The 16,772-nt window shown below is 40.0% G+C and overlaps 2 protein-coding genes across 3 annotated transcripts in view; both read right to left on the reverse strand.

Moving 5' to 3' along the window:
* LOC149022896 (uncharacterized) overlaps positions 1–14,674 on the reverse strand; it is a 64,104-nt gene extending 49,430 nt beyond the window's left edge. The window contains exons 1-3 of one of the 2 annotated variants that reach the window (XM_089150782.1): positions 14,620–14,665; positions 14,456–14,531; positions 13,618–14,323 (exon numbers count right to left, since the gene is read on the reverse strand). In XM_089150782.1, coding sequence (XP_089006908.1) covers positions 13,713–14,323; positions 14,456–14,531; positions 14,620–14,643 — 711 coding nt within the window. In that variant the 5' untranslated portion in view covers positions 14,644–14,665 and the 3' untranslated portion in view covers positions 13,618–13,712. Of the gene's footprint in view, positions 1–13,617; positions 14,324–14,455 lie in introns of those variants that run through there. The other variant, XR_016172479.1, reaches the window with a different exon arrangement.
* On the reverse strand, positions 438–2,261 carry LOC149022898 (9-cis-epoxycarotenoid dioxygenase NCED3, chloroplastic-like). Its single transcript, XM_089147359.1, has one exon. It carries the CDS (start codon positions 2,218–2,220, stop codon positions 445–447), a length of 1,776 nt encoding a protein of 591 aa, XP_089003485.1. The 5' UTR covers positions 2,221–2,261; the 3' UTR covers positions 438–444.
* Positions 14,675–16,772: the final 2,098 nt, after the last annotated feature.

Raw genomic sequence — 16,772 nt, forward strand, 5'->3', positions numbered from 1 at the left:
AAGCTTATAACAAAAAAAGGTAAGGCAATCTTCTTGTCTAAATCTTGTCTAAATCTTGTCATACACATCAATTTTGTATTATAAAAAATTATTCTTCCTAAGAATGTAGTTAAATGTCAGTTTTCAAAAGAATTAAAAGAAAAAAAAATACAGGGGTGGATGCAAAAAATCTCCGCTGGGAGACTCACCCACCACAGTCAGGTGTATGACCCAGTTGAACACCGGATTAGTCAGGACAAAACCTTGAAAACCGGGGTTTGCAACAAAAAAAAAAATAATAATAAAAACAGATATCATATGATAAATAAATATTTTTATTAACAAACATGTTACAATTCTTACACTTTTTACAAATTTCTCTATTGTGGGGGGGGGGGGGGGGGAAGTTGGTTGAAGTGTGAGGGGAAAAAAACTAATTACATCATCTTCATCTTGATTATGATTCTAAGAACCAAGATCCTGTCCAATCAAGTCTTTTGAAGTAACAAAAGTACCATGAAATCCATAAGGAACCCTTGAAGGCAATCTAAAGGAGGTCTCTTGTTTCATGGTGAAACCATTCACTACCACCAACTCTGACTTTTCTGTTTTCTCATCCCTAACATAACTCATTAAGTAACCGTCATCTTCATTTTCTTCGCCATCTTCAAATCGGGTTGGGTTCTTAGACGGAACAAAACATGGCTCGCCCCCAAACCTTCGCTCTCCATATAAAAATTTCGTCACCTCCCCAGTGACCAAATCAACCTTGGCAATGCCTGAACATTTCGGCCATGGCTCTGCAATGGCTAGGTAAGCATACTTGGTTTTTCGCCCGAGAAAATTTTTGTTTACTTGGCCAGCTTCTAGGTTCAACCCGGGTACGATCTCTCGGCGGCTTGACTCGCCGGTCGTTAGGTTCAACCGGATTTCCGACAACACGCTGCATAGTGGTTCATCTCTTTCTGTGAAAATGGAGTCAGGAGGAGTCATGCATGACCCAATTACATGAATTATCTTCTCACCATTGCCAGAATTCTCTTCCCAGGCATTCCATAGATGGAAACAGAAGCAATTGGGCACGTCTATCCATCGGATTCTTGACTCGTTGGTATCGTATTTGGGTAGAACTCCGAACCGGGCAGGTTTGTTCCGGTCGAATACAACGGGTGATCTGCCATGAATCATCTCACTGAGCTTGAAAATCACCTGGTGATCAGGGATGATTATGAAGTTATCTGTGATTGTGAAGTCATGGATCATGGTGGGTTGTTTCAGAGAGATTTCCACGTTGGGTGATTTTCTTCCATTCTTGTCGAATTTGAAGTATTTCAGATAAGGCTTCTTCACAACATCATAACTCAGAGCGAAGAGCTCACCGGTTCTGGGGTCGATTTTTGGGTGAGCCGTCATGGGAACACTCAATTGACCCGAAAAATCAAACCGGCCGACTGTCTCGAGTTCGCCGGCGGGGGTGATTCCAACGTGGTAAGGCAAGTCATCCTCCGACATGGCAAGGAGCCGGCCATTGAAGTAAACCAGACCGGCATTAGCGACTCCGGTTCCTTCACTCGCATTGACGATACCCATCATGGCACGAGCGTGGAACAAGATGAGCCGGGCAATGCCGGTTCGACCATGAAGCTCTCCGATCGGTTTTGGAAAGAGAGACCTACCCAAACCCGATTCCTGAACGAGTCGAGTCGTTCGTGTGAAGCGACAACAGTAACTAGCTTTGTTAGTCTCACCGTTCAACGATACCAAATGAATCATGCCATCACCATCGAAAAGGTGGTGGCCCCCAGTTGGTGCATGCATGGCGTTGGCACCATTACGTACGTAAACTCCATTAAGCTCAGATGGGATTCGACCATTAATGACATGAAGCTCATGCTTCACTGGAGTTTCTGGTACAGGAGCGAAATTACCTTTCATTTGAACTACTGGATCCACTGTCCTGGGAAGACGATGCTTCTTCTCCAACTCCACAATCAGAGAGGTTTCCACAGCATCCAGTACAGAAGCAGCAAGTCTCTGAAAAGGGTTCAGGTCTTTGGTGTAACTGGGCTTGTGTGGAACAAATGGAGGTGCAGTGATGGAGGGTTTAGGTTTGGGTTCTGGTGCTACAACTTTTGCAGGAGATGCTTTCTTAGGAGTTGGAGTTACAAGGATTTTAGTTTGAGCTTCACAGCTTGGGAACTCTGGAGTTGCAGAGAACTGCAAAAGGGCTTGCAACTGCATGACTGCTCTAAGACAGAGAGTGTGTGTGAGAGAGATGATAGTCGAAGCTGAAGCACCTCTCTGTAGAGGGGAGATTAGAAAATGGGTTTTATAGAAAATTGCAGTAAGGAACTTTTTAAAATAAAACTGCTAAAATTTAGAAAATAAGGAATTATTTTTTTGAATAAATTACTATTATTTTAAATTTAATTTTGAAAAAGGTGCGGTTCTTTTTTAAAAAATGTGACAAAACAATAATTTACTATTGATACTTATATAAGATGCTTTCAAATTATTCTTGGAATCAATTTGTTATCCCTTAATTTGAGGAACTTTTGAAAATAAATTAAGAAATAATGAAGAATGTTTGGTTATAAAAACACCTAAGCTATAATTTAAAATTTAGGGAGTGGAGATCCACTCCACCCTGGCGGTCGTTTCCTCACACTCACATAACTTCTGACTAGCAGTTGGGTGGAGAGGATTTACACTCAAAATTTAAGTAGTAAAAGTGGGTAACCAAGATGACGTGAGTAGATGGAGGATGGACCCCTCGCCTTTAGAAAAGATGATTTGTTCCAACATTACCTAATGAAAGTAAGATCTTCAAGAACTCCAATGCTTAGACGTGGCTTGCACCGTTGTGATGTGGGCCTGGCGAGAGAAGATAAACCCTTGCAGAGGTGGAAAAAGGGAAGGACCACACGTGCACCGTCTCTTTCCATCCGTTTCCATGGAGGTGATATCATCCTATATATCCAAGGAAACATGAGGATGAGGACGAGGATGAGGACGAGGATGAGGATGTCATTTCCCCCTTTCCCCCCATCTCATTCTTGAGTTTGGATTCTCTATCTAAGGGACAGAGGACTAAGCCTTCTTCATACATTTCTGTCATGTATATATTTAGGAAACGGTCAATTTCTAAGCACTAATAAGGTAGACTAGAGATAGACCTCCCCTTCTAAACATAAGGTGTGAAGGCACGATTCTCCATCTTCCCGAGTAAAGATTATGTTTCTTCCAACTTGTGACATTTCATTAAGCACATATAGTCATTGTTAGAAGATGATGCACCATTACCAACGGGGGTTGGTCCAAGTGGTAAGCAACTTGGTCCACTTAAGCAAGGTTCCGGTATCAAAACCTTGTAGATGCAAAAAATTCCCGTTGGGAGACTCACCCACCACAGCTAGGTGTACGACCCGGGTCAAACATTGGATTAGTCAGGGCAAAGCCTTGGAAACCAAAAAAAGAAGAAGATGAGGCACCCTGAGACTTACATTATATTAGATGAAGGGTACTTTTTTTTTTTTTAATTCTTTTACAATTCATTTTTGATTTTGGAAGATTTTTGTGTCGCCAAGGGTTCCTCCCTATCCATGCATGGAAGCTAGATGATGAAACTCATCATCATCTAGTTTTTTAGTATGCACTCATAGATTTCTTTTGTCAAAATTAATCTTATCATATGCTCTTCCACCTCATCATCACCACACAATAGTCACATTTACCACATAGTGCACATCCATAAGTGCACATCTATGTCATCAATGTCATCATAACACACTAATCAATCTAAAAGAATAATAATACAAATTAATCACAATAACATAGGCTATAACATGCTTGGATGATGTGCTTTGATGAACTTTCTTTTAGTGCGAAAATATATTTATTGAGAAGAAACACGTGGTAAAACAAAAAGATAGATCACATATATATATATATATAACTCGATCGAAGAAGTGAATTGGGTCAAGATGTCTCCACGTTGACCTCCTAGCTAGGAAATTACTTTATTCCCTACAAATGAAGCGAATTGAACACCTCTCGTACATATGCCTCCAATGGATTAATGATCTATTTGTCCTTAGCATTTTGTCACACTAATTAACAATGTTGCATATGCTTAAAGTGAACCCATTTGAGGTATAGACTCTAGAGAGGAATCCCCTTAAAATTTAAATCTACAATAGCCTTTAATGATTTGAAAAGTTAGTAGACTATACAAACAAAACCAAACAAGTCTTTTTTTATATAGGAGCAAGAGAGGATAACACACATTGAACACCATGGTCATGTCTAGTTTTCTCGGAATCTATAATCTCTTGCTGTAAGGACAAATGAAGCTTTTTCTTTAACATATGGATGAGAATCTATTTCATTTGATGCCAAAAATACTTTCAAAAGAATATTTTGAAGTTATATTAAAACCCATGAGAAACCTTAGGGTGATGGTCACCATATGGTGGGGAAAAATTTTATCTAAAGAAAAACACACTATGCATACATAGTAGACACACTAATTTTTTGGCTTCTCATCCTAAGATATAATGGTAAGCCCACCGTTATCCAAAACTAGGCTTGGAGCAGAGGCCCATCATCTTAACTTTTTCAGAGACGGGCTTTAGCGTTCTTGGGCCTATACATTCTTCTTTTTATGGTAAATTCTTGGGCCTAAATTTGATTCATCTTGAGTGTATGGGCTCTTGGTTTTGGGCTTAGATTTTGAATATATATATATATATATATATATATATATATATATATATATATATATATATATATATATATATATATATATATATATATATATATATATATATATATATATATATATATTATATATATATATATGCATGTAACACTCTCTCTTGTTTCTTTAGGCACAAATTGAAACACATGTAATTAAAAACGCTTTTTTTTTTAGACATAGTCATTAAGCGTTAATTAGTATGTAGTTTAAAAGAAATAGATACTGTGAATACTCAAAGGACATTTTGGTCATAACGCATTGTATTAAATAACTTGAGGAGTATTTTGGTCCCTCAAGGTATGAAATTTGAATACACTTAACGCAAGCTAATGGTGTTAGTTTGGTTAAGACATATACGTAATAGATTGTATTAAGCAAGGAACGGAACTTCGCCGGATTTCGGGGTTTCGCTGGCTGGCGAAACCACCGAAACCTTGAAATCTCGGCAAAAGTTCGCCGAGATTTTGTATATTTTCAGTTGGATTTCGTCGTAAAAAATGAAGAAACTGAGGGGCACCGATCATGGGCTGGTGCATCCGGAGTCGGAGAAGATGAGGCCATTAGATGGAGCGACAACAACGATCTGCCTCGCTTTCACAGACTTGACGGCAAATTCCTTGGCAACCTTTACGGCCGATGGAGCGACAGCAACGGAGCTCTGAATGGTCAAAGAATGAGGTTTCCGAGAAGGAATGGAAGAGATCGAAGTAGAAGAAGACGATGCAGATGGAAGTTTGGTGGAAAATAAAGGCTTTTCAAAGAGGTTGCAGGCCTTCGATGTTAGAGCCATTTTCTGGGTAGAGATGAAGGTCATAACAGGTTCTTAGTGTAGGGTTCTACTATTTCTATATGGAATGAAAAAGAGAGAGAATTAAACTGAAAAAAATGGATTTTCCGTCAAACTTGGGAGATTTTGCCGGAAAATCGGCGATTTTCCGGCAACTGTTGCTGTTTTGCCAAAAATCGGCGATTTTCCGACGACATGTTGCAATTTCGATTTCGTTTATTTATTTATTTCGCTCTGTAGCGAACTTGGCGAATTTCGCCGAAATTTCCTTCCATTGTATTAAGGGAACCTAACATTAGTTTATGATCTACTAAAGAAACGTACATATATTTTATTTATTTTTAATATTGAAAGGACATCTGATGGAACACCTGGAGATAAGTGAAGAACACAACAAACGTGAATACGACAAAATGTAGAGAGAAAAGGGAGATCTAAGGAAGAACCTAAGGGTGCTAGATTGGATAGAGCTCTTGGAGACGAACATGGATACCTTGTGAGGGGAGCCGTAAAATGTTTAATACATGCTCTCTGTTAGTGTTGGTGGTGACACCAATTTTGACCGGGCTAAGGAAGGACAACGCCAGAGAACAATAGTAGAGAGAGGAGAGAGAATAAAATAGAAAGATGAGTTAAAATTGGTATTGTAAAAAATACTTGATAAGAATGGATAATCGATTTCAAATATTTTTTTGGTGAATTGTGATGACTTCATCACTTAACTTTAATCTTTAAGAGGTGAAACTTTTTTCAGAACTAGGCTTGGAGCAGAGGCCCATCATCTTAACTTTTTCAGAGACGGGCTTTAGCGTTCTTGGGCCTATACATTCTTCTTTTTATGGTAAATTCTTGGGCCTAAATTTGATTCATCTTGAGCGTATGGGCTCTTGGTTTTGGGCTTAGATTTTGAATATATATATATATATAACACTCTCTCTTGTTTCTTTAGGCACAAATTGAAACACATGTAATTAAAAACGCTTTTTTTTTAGAAATAGTCATTAAGCGTTAATTAGTATGTAGTTTAAAAGAAATAGATACTGTGAATACTCAAAAGACATTTTGGTCATAACGCATTATATTAAATAACTTGAGGAGTATTTTGGTCCCTCAAGGTTTGAAATTTGAATACACTTAACGCCAGCTAATGGTGTTAGTTTGGTTAAGACATATACGTAATATATTGTATTAAGGGAACCTAACATTAGTTTATGATCTACTAAAGAGACGTACATATATTTTATTTATTATTATTATTTTTTAATATTGAAAGGACATCTGATGGAGAACCTGGAGATAAGTGAAGAACGCAACAAACGTGAATACGATAAAATGTAGAGAGAAAAGGGAGGTCTAAGGAAGAACCTAAGGGTGCTAGACTGGACAGAGCTCTTGGAGACGAACATGGATACCTTGCGGGAGGAGCCATAAAATGCTTAACCCATGCTCTCTGTTAGTGTTGGTGGTGACACCAATTTTGGCCGGGCTGAGGAAGGACAACGCCAAAGAACAACAGTAGAAAGAGGAGAGAGAATAAAACAGAAAGATGAGTTAAAATTGGTATTGTAAAAATACTTGATAAGAATGGATAATCCATTTCAAATATATTTTTTGGTGAATTGTGATGACTTCATCACTTGACTTTAATCTTTAAGAGGTGAAACTTTTTTTAAGAATAATTGATGTAATTGATACAAATTCAGGGTCTTTGAGCTAAATGTTTTGCTTCTCATCCTAAGATATAATGGTAAGCCCACCATTACCCAAAGTAGGGTTGGAAACATGGGTCCATTATCTTAACTTTCTCAGAGACGGGCTTCAGCGCTCTTGGGCCTAAATATGACTCATCTAAAATGCATGGGCTCTCAGTTTTGGGCTTAGATTTTGGAATACATAGTTCTCTTTTTAGAATGAAAGATTCACTTTAGTTTTATACATGTGGCATCAATCAACAATGATACGATTCTTATGTGTGTACGAACTTTTTTTCAAACGACAAACCAAACTAGGCGCAGCTGGGGCCTGATCTATGAATATGCAGTGGGAAGGGGTGGTTGCAATATTCAACAATGAGGAGGATGTGAACATAGGCATAATTGTTGGATTACTGGAAGGAATGCAAGCATCACAAGCGAAAGGAATTCGGGTTACAACCATTTGGAACAACTGCCAACACCTGGTGATACAGGAAAAATATCATTGAACCAAGTCCATTCTTGGTTCAACCCTTATACCCGGTCGGGGACAACCTGACCGAGTCAGGTTCGAACAAACCAGGTTTGAAGATAGCGTGCTAAGGAAGAAACCTTGCACGATCAACAGGCAAGCACGTCCGGGATTCTTTGGATGGATAACCCATCAAGAGACGTTATCAGAACTCGCGGAGGCTGACGATTGTGCAAACTTGGATAACTGCCACATCTGCTGCAAAGGATCGTATGATCAAGGGAAGTTGTCCGTCACCCCATTAACGGGTCAAACCGTCAAGATTTGACGGTCACCAGAAGAAGGCTCGAACTAGTTCAACAGACAGGATTAGAAGGTACACATTATATAAGTCATAACCTACGTACGAAGAAGGTAACTGAATCGTATTCCCAGTAATCGTATTCATACTTTAGCTCTGCGATTAGCCAGAGCCTTTGTGATCAGTTCATCAACTGACTTAGCCTTTGGAGGTGGACTCCCGACTGCCACGGTCAAGCCACATCTGACAATTATTTTGCAAATCATTCATCGGTGATCTAAGGGCTGAGCAGATTTTGGACGCATCACCTGGCAAACTAGATTCCTATCACCAATATAAGGTGGCCTATCACAGCAGCAACTGAACTCCTACAGTTGGGGGCCATATTAGGGCAGATCAATATCAAACCTTTTGACTGTGTTACAACATTATCATGGCTTATCAACCTTGTCAAAATACATTCATTGCTGACCACACCATAGAATGGATGTATATTATCCATTTGGACATTTGTATTTATTAGCCTTGTGTTTTTGTGATGAACCAAAAAAAAAAAGAGATTTGAATTTGAAATATCATACTATGAGGTGTTAGTCTTTATCAACAGAATTTTCTTCTTCTTCTTCTTCTTCTTCTTTTTTTTTTTGGGTAATCTTGTATACTACTAATTAATACATATCATATATGATCTTTATCTCAACGCACTTCACAGATCCTGCATGGCTGTCACTCATCACACTTCACAGATCTAGAGGGTTTTCTCTCTCTTGAAGTAAATAGGGTCACCCTCTCTATCTCAAGTCGATGCTATGTTCTTCTCTCCTATTCGGATTTCTTCAGTATGGTCTCTTCAGATTTTCACTTGCATGCAAGACAATCGGTTGCTGGATGACACGATCTACTATATATTTTGCAATTATCTTTAATTGTTCTGTTTAATTGTTATCCTTCAAAGACAATACACCTTTCAGACTAGTCTTTTCACAACATCTATATCTTGGATATATTACTATCTCTTGCATGTATGAGCGCTGCCCTTCACTTAGACACGCTTCTCTCACTCATTATTTACCCTTATGCAATCCGTTTTCACCGGTATTAGTGGCGAACATTCAGCAGGTATGTCCTATCAATCTAATTTTGATTTTATGAGGCATGCCTGTGTTTTCCATTTTGTCAACGGTTTGTTCTAAGGGATTGGTGTATTTGAGCGAGCGGATATTTCAAAGAACGCAGTCAGCAATTTAGCTTGTCATCTCTATATCTCCCTTTAGAGCTCATCATACCAACATGGTCTGCAACTCTCTCCCCGGTTTGCTACGTGGTTATTAGCTTGTTGTTCTGAGATCTTTGACCATGCATGAACATGCAATTTTCACCTGGCAATTTTTCAATGGGATTCTTCCGTTTTTCCTCTCTATTTATCTTCATTAGATATATGCTTCTGGTCCACATCCATACGGTAGTACTGAAGTTGGGGAGAACTGGCTCTCAGCTCTCATCCTTTTACAACAAATTACTCCATTGTCTTGTGCCGTCCTCTTGAAGATGTATTCTTCCCGCTGCCCTTCCTCTTCCTCTACCCCACTCTAAGATGAAAAATTAGCCACTGACTTTGCTAAACTTGACCTTCCCATTCGTCCCCTGGAGCGAATATCTTTACCTACCAGCAAGTTGGAAGACATCCGAGATAACACACGTTTTACTTTGTTGGGCTGGGTTGTTGATGGAATAGTAGTCACCATGTATGATCTTAACCATTTTATAGCCAAAACCTTCAACCCTGATCACTTTGATATTGAGGGCAAGCACCTAGTTGATGGAGCTCAGAACTGTTTTACTCTGAAGTGCAAGAATGAGAAAACAATGAGCTTGATCTTATTTGCTCAACCTTGGGCTTATAAGAATCATCTTATAGCCTTCCAACCATGGGATCACTTTATTCCAGCTACTATTTCCCATTCAGGTATGTTATTCTATGGGTCTAAATTGTCAAGCTGCATTGGAGGTATCATGATCATGACATGCTCAACTTAATCTTCAACAAAGTGGTGTACGTCATTGAGATAGAGTGTCCTAAAGGTAAAGGATCTCATCCTTTAACCCCTGCTACTCGGGTTATAGTTCCACTTCACCAAGACCTGGTTTCTTTTGTCTTACTTGATGTTGCTGAAAATGAATCCATCCAAATCAAGTTTGCCTATAAGATGCGACCTTCAATCATATGTTCTTACTGTATCAGAATTGGCCACAAGCAATTTGAATGCCAATATCGCAAATTTGCCTCTTCTCATACTAGTTTGGTGGACATCACTCCTATGCCTCATGCAAACATCCCTCTGGCAGCTATTCCACCGAAGAGAAATGGTCACTTTAGTCGTATATTGGACCTATATGATGAAGCTTTCATTAGAAGCTACATAAATGAATCATCTCTATTTGAAGGCTCGGTTCCACATGCTATAGAAGATGCTATTAAAAGAAGCTTTTTGAAGTTTGCAACTATTTATGGTTTTTGTTCTCCCCTACCACAGGAAATCCTGCCTCCACTAGCAAGGGCTGCATCCAACCCTCCCAGACACTCTTATTCAGTCCTCCCATCTCATGCTAGAGACGTGGATATGCACTTTGTGGTCCACCACTTAAACCCCCCCCCCCCACATTCTCTTCTAGACTTCAACCATGAAGCCTCACCTACCTTAGCCTTAGATCACATCCCCACGTACACTCCTCTGCCTGCCCCCCCCCCCAACAACCCTTGTGAGTATGGGAACCAATATCGAGGATTATGCATTGGATCTTGACCTTCTTGCAATATGGGTAGCTAACTTTCAGGCCAATACTTCGAACAAAGGTAAATCGAAAGTTTCTGAAGCAACTAATATCCTTCCTTGCAAATGGAAGCTGAGGATTCAGGAAATCTAGGAAGAAAACCAGGAACGTGAGAAAGCGGATCAACAAAAAAATTTGAAATTGGATCAATATGGATCCAACCTTTTCTGTTCTGAGGCAGAGATGGCCAGCCTAAATGGGCCATCCGAAGAGAAATGAAAGCTATCTCCCTCAATTGTAGAGGACTCAACCACTCCTCTATTCAGCAAGAACTTCATCTCTTATTGAAAAAACACAGGCCACAGTTTGTCTTTCTTTCTGAAGTTAAATCAGTTTCTGTCAATATTAGTAAGCTTTGTACCCTATGGGGATGTAGTCAGTTTGTCTTTATCCCGCCTACTGGTCGCGCGGGAGGTCTTATTTTGTGTTGGGGTTCTTCTATAAAAGTCGATGTTATCTGGTCTTTGTCTTAGTGTGTGCATTTGCTATGTGAAGATTCTCAAAGTCTATGGTATTTCACAGGAGTGTACTTGAGTTCTGTGTTATCCACTCAAAAATATCAGTGGCAAACCATAGAAAATTTGGCCTCCTTCATTGACAAACCATGGATTCTTGGAGGTTACTGGAATTCTTATCTCTCAATGGATGACAGAGTTGGAGGGAGACCTATTCCTCAAAGTCTCCTCTCTCTTATGCAGTAATTTTTTAGGGACTTTGATATGATCTCTATTCCATCTATTGGTTCAAAATTTACTTGGACCAATAAACAAAAAGGCTCTAGACGTATTGCAGGTCTTCTTGACAGATTTTTATGCAACTCTGAGTGGCTCTCTAAATTCCCAGAAGCCTGTGTCTCACACATTTTGATGGCCCATTCTGATCATAAAGCATTGCTCCTTAATTTGGATCTGGCTCCAATCAGATCATATCGTCCATTTCGCTTTGAGAACTTCTGGGCACAAGAGGAATCATAAGAACACCTTCTCATAAATTCGTGGCGTCTTCCATTCACAAGCTCCCCTTCTTTCTCTTTGTCAAAAAAATTGGAATCCTTCTCCAGGAGCTTAAAGATTTGGAACAAAACAGTTGTGAAAAATCTAGATCTCAACAAAGCCCTACTGAGACAAGATATTTCCCAGCATGAATTATTACCCTTAGTGCAAAGGTCTGAACAATGATTTTCTAAAGAGAGTCATTTATTGGCCAAGTTAAAACTGGTTCTCCATCAACAAGCCACTAAATGGCAACAGAAAGCTTGCCTAAACTGGAAACTTCATGGTGATAGAAATACAAGGTTCTTCCATCAGGCCACCTTGGTAAGGAGGGCTAGAACCGCATCAGGGGCATCAAACACAACGGCCTTCAGTTGTCCACTCAGGATGAGATAGCACAAGCTTTTGATATGCATTTCAAAAAGCTATACTCGTGTGCCTCTCCGAGAAGGAACTCTGAGTACTTTAATCCTATTAGAAATAGGGTGATAGTCTCAGATAGCCAATGGCTCTTATGCTCCCCTACTGATGAAGAAATAAAAAATGTTGTATTCGATGCTAATGGGCTTAATTCCCCAGGGCCGAATGGCTTTCCAGGAATGTTCTATCAAAAAGGTTGGGACACGATCAAACCCGATGTTATAGCCATGGTGGGAGATCTCGCTCTCGAGCGAGAGCGAGATCTCGCCACTCAGAAATACCGAGATCTCGACCGAGATGGCGAGATCTCGGTCGAGATATGCCAAAAAATTGGCGGTAGTCTCGGTAGCCCATCTCGGTGAGTTTTAGGGCTCTGGTTGGGCTGAAACTTGCTATTTAGCCTATTTAAGGCCTTTTGAACACATTGGTGGCCTTAGATTTGTGAGAAAATAACCCTAACTATGTCTCCTACGTCGACCCTATGTGTAAAACTGAAATTCTGTGAAATGCAAAGTTAGAGTCTTAGAGAATAGAGATTATAGATATATAGTTAGAGTCTTAGAGAGTTAGAGACAACATGTAATGTAATTATGTAAATATATCAAGTAATTCAAGACTTCAAGTTAATGAGTTATCATTTATCAACCATCAAGTATCAAATACAAATATACAATAACATTACACATCAAGTATTCAAGTCAACAAGTGATCAAAGTTCAAACTTCAAACTATCAAAGATTCAAAGTAATAAATTGTTAAACACTTAAATGTCTTCAAATTTTTACAACCATAACTCCATAAGAATTAAGAAGATTACAACTTACAACTTACAACTTACAAGTTACAAGACTAAGAGTATCACTCAACATTCCGCATCAATTGATTCTGAACGGTGGCCACATATGACTCCCAAGTCAATTGATCACTGAAGTATGTCACATATCGGTTTATATGATCATTATATGTTTGCATGTCGAATCTTTGGAGGAATAGCGATGCAGGATAACCGTCAATCGTGGGTGGGTGAAAGAGCCATTGTTGTTGTTGTTGTTCATATAGTTGTTGAGTATTTGGGTACGGGTTTCTAAACCACTCATTTAACAACCCACCTTCACTCCCATATGCATACTCTCCAGGTGAAGGGTCTTGAGGAATAGTATGACTTCCATAAGAAGAATACCCACTGTAATCTGACCCGGTGCTGTGATCCCCGTATTGGTACCCCGATGACAGGCTCTGCTGTTGTGAATCACTCTAATCTAGGCTCATGCTTCCCATGTTCAATTCAAGATCATGCATGCTCGCATCATCATTCGGTTGCCCCTGCCCTTGCTTTGATCTGCTATTCCGACTCCTACTATAAGTCTGAGAGATAGGGGAACTGTGGCTCACATGTGTCGGATGACTCGGACCTGGTGGAGGTGAGTCAGGTGACTCCCTTTGTTGACGCTGACTTCCACCAGAAACACGACCAGCCTAACTGCCTCCATGATTCGAACTCGATGTCTGATTTGGGCCACTTGGCTGTCTGGTATGAGTGGTATCATCGGCATCATCATCTGAATCCCCACTACTAGTTGTCACCTCAGTTGTTTGAAGTCGACCAGGTGGCTCCACAAATGGTACAGCTAATCCTTCTGATGCCGCTACAGCAGCCTGACCCTCATCAGAAGATAGGTGCTCAGCCACAGCATCTGGGCCCATAGCAGCAGCAATGGTAGGATCAGGCTGCCCTTCTGGCCCATCCAGCACTGGGCCACCTTGATCCTTAACCCACTGATATATGACATCATCTTCCTCATCTTCTACGGGGGGCTCGTGGAATATATCAATCAACTCAATCGGTTCACGATTGTCGTCATCTGTATTATCTTGTATGTGCCCTACTCTCAATCTCATGTTGTAATGCACATACACCAAGTTCTCGAGCCTCTTACTCCCCAATCTGTTCCGTACCTTACTATGGATGAGTGAGAAGGTGCTCCAGTTCCTCTCGCAACCAGAGGATGAGCAAGTCTGTGAGAGTACTTTAATTGCTATGTCCCTGAGATTTGGCGCACTAATTCCATATAGAAACCACCAGTCAGCTGCATAACCAAAAATAAGAATGCATTAGGCAAGCAAATCTTTATATTTATATAACTTATCAGTTATCATTTATAAAGTTATAATCTATAGACTTATAGACTTAATGACTTATAGAGTAGTAAACTATTTACCAGGATCAGTTTTTTTCCTAGTTGCAACTGCAGAAGGCTTTCCAAAACTCCCAGAGGCATCCCTGAACTCCCTGATCTGTACACCAATTCTTCAATTATTGTATTATGTATATGCTTAATGCACTAATGCAAGAAGTTGAAGAAACAATTGAATAAGTTCTCACCTCTCCATTAATTGTCCCTTGCATGACGGGATTTGACACAAGCTTCTCCACCACCTCTTGCACCATGATCATCAACTTTACATCAAGCCCCGGATCATTCTTGTAATGGTACTTTGGGTTGAGGTAGTAAGCTTGCATTGTGGAAATAAAAAATTTGGTTAGTGACTTAGTGATTTGGTTGTTTACTAACTTACTTGTTTATAAATTATAAGTTATAAGTTATAACAAATAAAGAATTTAAATTAAAGTATACAACAAAAACTTAAGGACTTAAAAGTGACTCACCAGCCAAGTGCAAAGGATGCATCAAGTGCATCTCCCATCTATTATCGATGATCCTCTCGTAGGATTTGAAGGTGCTAGGGGCAGCAGCTCTAACCAACTCTTTCATTTGCTGGAGGGCAGCATATATGTGGGGCATTGTGGGCTTCTTCTCCGAATCCACCATCCTTAAAACAAACACAATAGGCTCTATAATGCCTAGTGTCCTATTCAGCTGCCTCCAAAAGGAATCATCAGCAATGGTTTGTTGGGCTAGTACTGCATCAGGATGGCTAGATCCACACCAACCAAACCACTCCTCACTTGCAAACATGTGCCGAAGACCCACCACTTTCTTCTGGAAGCTTTTCAGAGCTACATAGTTGGTGGCGAATCTAGTCAATCCAGGTCTGACTAGATCACCCTTACAGTGGTTCCTCATCATCTTCAGCACATAACCATGGTTATAAATAAAATTACTTACCCTTCTAGCCCTCTCAACCACAGTACTGATTGACTTTCTTTTCCCCAAGTCCTTCAACATAAGATCAATCGAATGAGCAGCACATGGTGTCCAAAAGAGGTGGATCTTGCTGCTCTTCTTCCTCATCAACATTTCACCAGCTTTTTTGAAGTTTGCACCATTATCTATGACAATTTGGACAACATTCTTTGGCCCTACCTCGAGGACCACCTCCCTAAGAAGCTTGTAAAGGTAGTCAGCATCTTTGATCTTATCTGAGGCATCCACTGACTTGAGGAAGGATGTCTTTCCATTGCAGCTCACCATGAAATTAATGATGGACTGTCTAGTAGGACCAGTCCATCCATCAGCCATCACAGTAACACCATATGTACTCCATTTTTCTTTTAATGATTCAATGTATTCATCCACCTCCTGCTTTACCTTGGGTAAATAGTTATTCATTACTTCCCAAGCTGTTGGGCCTTTAACCCCTACACCTGCCCTAGCAACTGCATTGATCATCCCCTGATAGTATGGTGTTTTGGCTACATTGGGTGCAATGTTGTTATAGAGCATGAATTTGCTGATTGATAACCTAGCTTCCTCCTCCCTACTACCTTCTCTACCTCCAGCAAACATATAGGGAATGCTTCTTTGATAGATGTCTTGTTGGTTGAAGAGGGAGGGGTCTTGGTCAAATATGGAATCATAATGTGTAGTCTTCCTCCTCCTCCTTTCGGTCCTCTCAGTCTCAGTTCCCTGAAAACTATGTCTAGGTGGCATGGATGCCCCTGACCCCGAACCACCTGCTCCCCTTGTTTGTTCATATTGCCTCACACTATCAGCATGTAAGGACTGTCTGCTAGCTTCCATTGCAGCCTTCATCTGTCTCCATTCGGCTCATGACTCAACACCCATAACCCTCATCCTCTCTTCATCATCGCTTGATTCCTCATCAACATCAAGAGTAGGTCTAGATAGCACTATATCCTCAAATTCCCTTTGCTTTTGTGCCATCTCTTCCTTTTTATGTTTCCCTCCCCTTAAAGTTGTTGCAATTGTTTTTTGGACTTCATAAGGAACCCTGGGACACTTGGCAACATCTTTATAACCACCAGCCAAATGTTGTTTTAATCTGGTTGAACCACCAGAATTCAAAGTCTTGAGGCAATACTTGCATCGGGATTTCTTCTTGTCAGCAGTCAATGGATCCCCATGTTGCCAAGCAATGTCCTGAGTCCCACTATCCAGTGCCGCCACTCCCACTAGTTGCCATTTAAGATTCAAATGTACAGCACTGAAAGTCTGAAATACATACATGAATCATGAATATTCCCAAATAATCATTAGAATAATTTTTAGATACATAAAAACATGTAAAAACAATTTATAAAACAACAAAACACACACTTTGTTCTAAGATAAC

The sequence above is a fragment of the Hakea prostrata genome, chromosome 3 (genome assembly GCF_041222555.1).
Source record: "Hakea prostrata isolate BN-2017 chromosome 3, UWA_Hpros_2, whole genome shotgun sequence".
Lineage (NCBI taxonomy): Eukaryota > Viridiplantae > Streptophyta > Magnoliopsida > Proteales > Proteaceae > Hakea > Hakea prostrata.